General features: G+C 45.1%; 1 protein-coding gene across 1 annotated transcript; it reads left to right on the top strand.

Annotated features, from left to right (window-relative positions):
• Positions 1 to 2,293: 2,293 nt before the first annotated feature.
• LOC118584558 (pyrethroid hydrolase Ces2e-like) lies at positions 2,294 to 8,242 on the top strand. Its single transcript, XM_036188852.1, has 9 exons — positions 2,294 to 2,369; positions 2,974 to 3,184; positions 4,787 to 4,928; positions 5,575 to 5,708; positions 5,790 to 6,048; positions 6,767 to 6,833; positions 7,058 to 7,195; positions 7,549 to 7,621; positions 8,056 to 8,242. Exons 1-9 carry the CDS (start codon positions 2,294 to 2,296, stop codon positions 8,240 to 8,242), a joined length of 1,287 nt encoding a protein of 428 aa, XP_036044745.1.
• Positions 8,243 to 9,126: the final 884 nt, after the last annotated feature.

The raw sequence follows: 9,126 nt of genomic DNA, 5'->3' as shown, positions 1-9,126 counted from the left end.
GCAACCCTTATACAGAAAACATTTAATTGGGGGTGACTCGCTTACAGTTTCAGAGGTTAGGTCCATTATGATCATGATGGGGAGGATGAAAGTGTGCAGGCAGATGTGGTGCCTGAGCTGAGAGTGCTACATCTTGTAGGCAACAGGAAGTCAACTGATAGTCACACTGAGAGAAGCTTGAGCAAAAGAGTCCTCAATGCCCACCCCCATAGTGACACACTTCCTCCAACAAGGCCCCACTTCCTAATAGTGCCACTCCCTTTGAGGGCCATTTTCTTTCAAACCTCCATACTCCAAATGTCAAAAATTGCTCCATGACCTCATGCACTGTGTTCTCTTGTAGTCTGTCTCATGGTTTAGAGACACTGTAGCTCATCCTGTCATGTCGTGTAAGAGAAGCCATTGGTGACTAGCTGCCATCCAATATAATGTCCTTGAGAGTCCATTGCAGAGTCTTAGATCCATTTATAACATCAGCAGCTGCAGCTTGACCCACTTCCCTGTTAAGACTCTTCTTTGAGGGGGAGAGGTCATGTTTCTTGTGTCACTGTGTAGTCTAGGCTGGGATCACACTTACCATCTTCCTATATAAGCAGAGGGCAGTCTATTTCATGTTCTCTCTCTGTCTCCTCTCTCTGTCTCTATCTCCTCTCTCTGTCTCTCTCTCTCGTCTCTTTTTCTATCTCTCATGATCTCCCTACTCAATCCCTGCCTGCACAGAACAGAACCTGAGTATCTTCATTTCACATTTTTATTGTAGCCATGACCATCATCAACATGGAGCCTCTGATTGATGGTGCAGTGAGCAGCAGAGCACACAGGGATTTCCCTAGCTGAGCTACAAACATGTCTGGGATTGAGAAGCACAGGGATGTCCATTTGGTTCTTCCTTTCCAAGATTGGAGGAACTTGGAACTTCTCAGCCCTCGTGGTCCAGCAGTTCCTTTAGTTGGGAACTTGGAGTGGAGAGAATATATGCCAAGAAAGACTAGGACCAGAAAAGTTCATTGGAGAGGTGACATGGAATCAAAGGAGCCCTTGTTGATCACAGGAGGCAGGAAAAGCCGAGCTGTGTTGTGCCAGGGAAATAGCCAGAGAGACACCAAGCAAGAAATCCCACAGTGTCATGATGTGGGACTCTTGACTACTATTTAGATGGTAATGAAAATAATTTGGAGCCAAGGTCAATTCTCAGGTGGCACTAAAGGCTATCTGACACTGAACCCTATACCACTTGCTCTAGGAAGTCAGTCTGGACTGAGTATGGACTCCAGATCCTGCCTTCTTTAATAAATGCTGTCAGCATTTTATTGTGATTCTGAAACTTCTATATATAGACATTTATTTTAGGTTTATCATAGTTCCTGAGACATCAGATTGACTCCAGTGTTGGAGCTAGCAAGACCCATTAAGCGCATGTCATATGGTTATGTTTGATATTGATCAGGGGGTGGTAAGAGATCATTCCTCCAATCCTGATGACCGAAATTCCACTTTGGGTTCCATATGATGGAATTAGAATATGGACTTACTTAAATTGACCTTTATCTCCATATGTGAAGCATGGTTCAGAAGCATCAACACACATAAACACATATACATGAGTGCAATAAATAAATAAATGCAAACAATTAAAAATATTTGTTAAATGGATAAATGACTATGAAGTTGATCTTCGCAGGAACTGGCGACTAGAGGAGACACATCTAGAGAGTGGAGTAAATAAGGGCTGTGGACTTTAAAAGCACCAGAATTATAGTGTGTTTTGGTCAAACTACTGTGACCTAATAGGAAAGTGTCCAAATAGACCCTAAGATTATTTAGGGACCAGGGAGTCTGGAAGCAGGGTCAGTAAGCTGAGTCGTCAAAGCACAGAGGAGTCTTGAGGATGGTCACTCTCAGAGTTTCTACATTTGTGTATCTCTTCGGTGACATCTTGAGTAAGTACCTACTCACAAAAGCCCTCTGACTTCTCCTGTTACAGCTTTCTGTCCAGAAGTGAGGACAGACTTCCTGGTATCTCAGAAGAGCTTCAGAATCCACGCTGTGTCTTTCCAGAAGGACAAAGAGAGAACAGAAATAGCAGAGGCGACTTGCCCTGCCTCCTGGCCATTGGCTCTTGTCATTCTGACTAATCAGTTTTCCAACAATGAGGACTTTACCCCCACCACACCAAGTTCCCGCCAACATCCTTTTGATTTAAACTCTTGCCTGGACAAGGCCCACAGAGTATGCTTCCTGTATGTGAAACATGATCATCCTATATAACAACAGACTCGGGATGAGAGCTGTCATGCCACTGAATCAACTTCATAGCTGGCTGAATGCCGTGGTCTTTGGGCTCCTGCTCCTCCTCCTCCATGTGCAGGGTGAGGCTCACTAAAACTGGCAATGGGAAATGACTAGCATCAGCGCTGCCAAATTCTGCATGTCAGAGCCTGAGCTTGTGGGAGAAAAGGTGGGGGAAGGGTGGATGATGGAAGTGACAGATAAAAGTGTGGGAAGTGTGTGCTTCTCAGTCCCCTAACCAAAGGCCACAGGTTTTGTGGACCCACTAGCACACAGAGGGTCAGAGAGTTGAAGATCACTCCATACTGATAATACAGTTCAATGTAAGGAGCTCTGGGAAGCACTAGACAATTCAAGTAAAAGTGAGCTGAAGGAATTTTTTTCCTCTGTGTCTGGCTATGACTGCAGCTACTACTGACCTTTGGATAAGAATGACTATAATCACAAATTCATGTGGCCAAGTGGCTGTGAGTGTGACCTCTTTGGCCAGAGAAATGCTCTGACACCCTTCAACAGGGGTAATAGGAAAGGTTCCTGGCCCTGAGGGATAGAGGAGCTCCAACACTCACACCCTCACACATGGTTCACATGCTGTGTGCCCTGATAACAATGAGGAGGGAACCCCCACAATCTGTGGGAGCTGATTGTACAAAACTAACTGTGAAGGCATCTCTCCACTCACAGGTCAGGACTCATCAGAGGCCAGCCCCATCAGAAACACACACACAGGCCAGGTTCGAGGCAGCCTTGTCCATGTGAAAGACACCAAAGTTGGTGTTCACAGATTCCTGGGAATTCCCTTTACCATGCCACCTGTAGGACCACTGTGCTTTGTACCTCCTGAAGACCCTTTGCCATGGAGTGGTGTGAGAGATGGGACCTCATATCCAGCCATGTAAGTTCTGGACCCAGAGGATGTCTGTCCTTGGGGTGAACAGTTGCTCTGAGCTCTGGGCCATGCTGAAATCTTTCCTCCATCTCAGCTCTGTAGCAGTTTTTTCCCCAGTGTGAGGTGTCCCCCATGCATGTCCTAGAACAATCTTGCCAGTCTTCTGGGTCAGTGCTGGGCACCCACAGGGAGTTAGATACAGGTACTATAGAATAGAATAAAGGTAAAATTGTTCACAGATTCAAAGTGAGCCCAGTGTTATCTGTGACAATGGGAGGAGTCTCTAGGCATGAGTTATGTGACCTATTAAACAGAGAGAGACCCTGAATCCAGTGGAATACACTTCAGATCCTGAGGAGTGCAACATTATGGATACCTGCTAACCCCACACTCACAGTCACTGTGAGAGCCTATAGGGCCAAGTGCCACTGACCAAGGAACAAGGATATGTAACTAACTCCTCCTGGAGACAGTGTGGGAAAAAGAAGTTCCCTGAGAGTCTGTACATGGGATGAAGGATTTCTCACCATCTTTTGGGGCAGCAGTGTCCACCGATTCCTCTAGCACCTGTGGATACAACACTCCACTATTGCAATCTTAGTTTGTTTTCAGTTGCTATAATAAAATACTGACAAAAGCAACTTAGGCTCCAGATTACAATTTGTCATGTTGGGGAATTCACAGTGAAGGAAAATTACAGGAGCTGGTCAAACCACATCCACAGCTATGAACGGAGAGTGGAAAAAGCTTGCATGTCTGCTAATGCTTAGGTCATTTTCTATTCTTATACAATTCAATGTACATCACCACATACAGCCTGTCATTCCATAGAGACACCTGGAAGTCTCTATCCCCAGACTCAGAGAGAATAATATCCAGGCCCTACCCAACTGGAGCACCAATGCATAAATCTAATTAATCTTACCAATAAAAGCCAGGAGCCAGCCAGGCGGTGGTGGCACACACCTTTAATCCCAGCACTCAGGAAGCAGAGCCACGCAGATCTCTGTGAGTATGAGGCCAGCCTGATCTACAGACTGAGATCCAGGAAAGGCTTAAAGCTACACAGAGAAACCCTGTCTCGAAAAACCAAACCAAACCAAACAAAAACAAAACAAACAAAACAAACAAAACAAACAACAACACCAACAACAAAAACCCAGGAGCCAGATATTGGGGTTAAAACCTGAATGACTCAGAGAAACAGGGGAGCAGCCACCAGTGACTTCCTATCTCTTCTGTTCCTCTGAACAAAAGGGCCAAGATCCTATCTCAGCCCCTCTTTACCATATCCTTTCCTTCTCTCTACAATCCTCCAAACCTCTATGATTAACTAGGGGTTAGCTCCACCCTCTGACTCCAAGCAAGTTTTATTTGTCAGAACACGAAATATCACACAGCATTAAGGACTCTCTAGAATTCTGGCTCTATCCCAGCTTTCAAGGAGCCTGTGGCCATTATCTTGGTGGGAAAGGACTTTAGAGGGGACTATGTTTTAACAGGGCATCATGAGGAGCAGGAGCTGAAGGTGGCTGAGAAAAATCCAGACTCATATTTGGTTTTGACTACCATACATCTCTTGGAATAACTGTCTTCCTTTTTCATCAGTTGCCTGCAAAATGTTGATATGATGAATTCAGAGAGGCTGAAGAAGCTAAAAATGATGATGCCTCCCATCTCTCTGTCTGAGGACTGCCTGCATCTCAACATCTACACTCCATCACATGCCCATGAGGGTTCTAACCTGCCTGTGAGTGTCAGGCCATGGTCAGCTTGGGGACAGGGCATGTTTTTATAGATAATTAGAAGGGGCAAAAGCAGCCTGAGCTCCATTGCACTGTGGGCTCTGTTGAAAAGCCTTACACTATTTGGGTCAAAAGAGGCCTTCTCAGCCACACTATGCACCTGAAACCTGCGTAAGCAACACAAAGCACGGGAGCACTGTGTTCTAGCTATTTGATAAAACCAGGACTCATTCTACAACCTGAGCCTGCAGAACCAATTGTCTGCTCAAGACCAAATTGTTGAAGTCATACATTCACACTCTTAGATTGTCTGTTGTGCTAGTGAGAGTTGATGATCCTTTTCTTTTTCAATCTGAAGAAATATCCATGGAGACACCCCTCTTTCTTCCACTATGAAGAGCCTAAGTAATGATGACATTACTCTGTACATAGCATCATTAATTCAAAGTGAGATACATGATGAGGATAGGGACTACAAACAACCTGATGGGGCTGCTAGAGGACCCTGGCCATGACCAAGGCCCTGAAGTGCTGAGGATTTGTATGTATTTGTGGAGCTGCACAGAGGCATAGAAGTTGATACTCCAGTAAGCAGTCCTGCAGAGCTTGGGCTGGTGAGCAGCTTCCTGGCATCTCCCTTGACTTCTCCAGGTAATGGTGTGGATCCATGGTGGTGTACTGGTTGTAGGAACGGCTTCCATGTATGATGCATCCATGCTGACAGCCATTGAGGATGTGGTGGTTGTCACTATCCAGTACCGCCTGAGTGTCCTGGGCTTCTTCAGGTGAGACTTGGGTAGAGCAGTGCAATGGCAGCCGAGAAGAACCTAGACAGCCCTGTGATCCATGTTCCTTCCACTTCTCAGCACTGGAGACCAGCATGCCAGAGGCAACTGGGGCTACCTGAACCAAGTGGCTGCCCTACGCTGGGTCCAGGAGAACATCACCCACTTTGGAGGAAACCCTGACCTTGTCACCATTTCGGGTGAGTCAGCAGGTGGCACAAGTGTGTCTTCATTTGTTTTGTCCCTCATGTCCAAAGGACTCTTCCACAGAGCCATCATGGAGAGTGGAGTAGCCGTGTTGCCTGGTCTCATCTCCAGCTCTTCTGAGGTGGTTTACCAAGTGAGTGCCTCCAACTACTTCAGCCCTGTATCTACTGCCACAGCACTATCCTCTGGCACTATGGGGAATATAAGGATCTAGGAAAAGAACTTCTTTTATTTCTGAAAGGCTCAAGGGTTAGAATCCACACCTCTGCTTCCTACAGGCTGAGTATTTTATGTGGACAGCAAAGCTTCCCCTAGAAGCTTCAATCACTGACAAAATTGAGTATGTCAGGAATCAGGAGATGGTTCAGTGAGTTTTCTTAAAGTGCTCAGAGTACAAGCTGAGGGCCTACATTATAATCCCCAGAACCTACAGAAGGCTGGAGGTAGTAACATGTATCTGTAATTCCAATGTCCCTGTGGTCAGGTAGAAGGCAAAGACCAGGAATCCCTGGATGTCCACAGAGCAGCTCAGCTAGTGCAGGCGGCAGCAGCAAACCAAGAAGACATCCTGTCTCAAATACAGGGAACGGTGAAGTCTGAGACTTTGTCCTCGAACCTTCATAACAAACTTTGTAAACTTGCTCCTTCTCTCATACATGAAGCACAGAAAGATGAGTGGAGGAAAAAATTACCCTAAAGAAAAAGAGCAAGTATGCAGCTATAAAGGATAGTGCTTGCTATCTGTCACCTATGAGCAATAGGACTTGGGAAAAATTTCAGATTTATTCTAATCCACACACAACACTCTTGGAGTTGGAATTGAGAAAACTCTCTGCTTGTTCCCTTCATAGGTGGTTGCCAACCTATCTGGATTTGAAGCCATGGACTCAGAGCCCCTGGTTCACTGTCTGAGAGAAAGTGGGTGACTGATACTCTGTTGACTCTTGAAACAACTCAACTGGGAAGACCATGAGCACCCTTTAGCCAAGAGCTTTTCCACAGCTAGTGCTCCAGCCTGGAGCTCCTCCTATTTAACTTTGATGATTTCAGGTAGCTTCATACCAAGGTATCTTGTCATCAAATCTGTTTCTGAAGAACTTCAGGTGAGGGGCTTCTAAATCACCATTTGTCCCCACCTCCAGGTTCCTATGTTCCTGTCTACTTCTATGAGTTCCAACATCAACCCAGCTTCCTCAAGAATAGCAGGCCACCCCACATGAAGGCTGACCATGGTCATGAAGTTCCCTTTGTCTTTGGGCCTTTCTTCTTTGGCATGAAAAGTGAGTCTTCTTTATTTTCCTTGAAGTGAATGAGGTCACAGATGATTCCTTGGGGTCTCCTGAGCTCTCAGTCCTTTTGAGGAAACTAAAATCAAATGTGTACAATATTACAGCCTAAATAATTAACCAAGATTAGAATCTGGACGTATCCCAGTCTAGTCTGTGATGGAGACAACAGAAAATTGGCGAAGGAATTCAATTAGACACATGCATGGATCATGGATACTGTATAGTGAAGACGGGAGGTAACAAAGTTGGGGTCAGACAACAACTGGGATTGTGAGTGTAAAGCATGAGGTGGCAGTTGTGTGAGGTGACAGGGTATTGAACATTGGCCTCCCTCACAACTCCAGCTGATCTCACTGAGGAGGAGGAGCTACTAAACAAGAGGATGATGAAGTACTGGGCCAACTTTGCAAGACATGGGTAAGAACACACCTCTCTCTCAACCCTCCATGTGTGGGTCCCGATCCAAGGCTCCCTTTTATGTGGTGATCTCTTTAGCATGCATGGATCTTCCATCACATGATAGAGTTTTCTTTACCCAATAGCACCTTTATACAGATACTTTCTAGCTATCAGATACTTGTCATCTCACAGTGACCTGGCTGGGGGGCCATAGTGATATGGTACTGCTCTTTAGATCTTGTTTCTTAGAGAGAGACATAAAATAGTTCAGATTCCCTTCCCTCATATGGGCAGAAACTAGTGGGTGACACTTCTATCCCTTTATCAGTATACCTGTTCCATCAGCCCTCTTAACCTTTCTCTTAATTGTTCTACTGCCATGAACCAAATAAGGGGATCAGTCTTTGGATCAGAGTGACCTCACCCTTCCCCACTTGCTGGCATATCCACAGGCACCCCAACAGTGAGGGTCTACCCTACTGGCCTAGGTTGGACCATGATGAGCAGTACCTGGAGCTGGATATCAAGCCTACTGTGGGCTGCGCCCTGAAGGCCAGAAGTCTGCATTTCTGGACCAAGACTCTACCACAGAAGATCCAGGAGATACAGGGGACTCAGGACAATCACACAGAGCTTTAGCATTCTGTGTGAGGAATGGTATGTGGGGTTTCCTGCTTATGGATCAGCTTGAGGTTCCCAGTAATATTGAAAAACCTGAGTTGATTCTAACATTCTCATAGTCTCTGCACTTGTCTGTTCTTCTTCTACATTTATGACAAGTCCTCTGCATGTGACTCTTTATCCTGCTGGGCAATCTTCTGTTAGATTCACTCAGTGAATGCTCCAAAAACAGTGTGGATGTGAGCCCCAAAGTACCCGTCTCCTTTCACAGTCCACTGGTACAAGACCCTCCCATCCTCCCTTCCTTAAGCTCTTATCCTCACTGTCTTCTTCTCTAAGACCAAAACCCTCTTAAAGTAAAGCCAGACGCTTTGGAAAATGTTGATGTAGGTTATTAGAAGAACTCATTATCATATGAGTGGGCTGTTTCAAAATCATATGCCCTCTCTCATCAGGCTCATACTTTTGGAGAACATAAAGTCCAAGGTTAAGATACAAATGGATTGCTGTATTGTGATGACTAGCTCTCAGACCCGAAGATGATACCTTGTGTTTTCACTGATAGATGGCATAATTAGTAGTTCTCATGATCCAGGTCCCCAATAGGCCTCATTCTTAATAACATCATATTGGAGTCTAAATTTCAGTATAGAAATATGATTCATAGATGCTTTCAAAACATAACATGTAGAGGTTCGCATATCAGTCACTGGATTTGAAAACATCCTAAAGTGTCTCTACTTGTTGTGTTTGTGGATTAAATGTCAACTACAATTTCAGTTAAGACAATCTGTCCATTCATCAATATTGATTTCTTTTCCCTACCCTTTGCATCATTCATCTGTTCTGTCCCAAAGGAATTACTGGCACAATTTTGTATGAGTAGTAGGTTTAAGTATCTG

Source organism: Onychomys torridus, chromosome 5 (genome assembly GCF_903995425.1).
Source record: "Onychomys torridus chromosome 5, mOncTor1.1, whole genome shotgun sequence".
Lineage (NCBI taxonomy): Eukaryota > Metazoa > Chordata > Mammalia > Rodentia > Cricetidae > Onychomys > Onychomys torridus.
The sequence above is the reverse complement of the archived record's forward strand: the minus strand, read 5'-3'. Positions and strand labels throughout refer to the sequence as shown.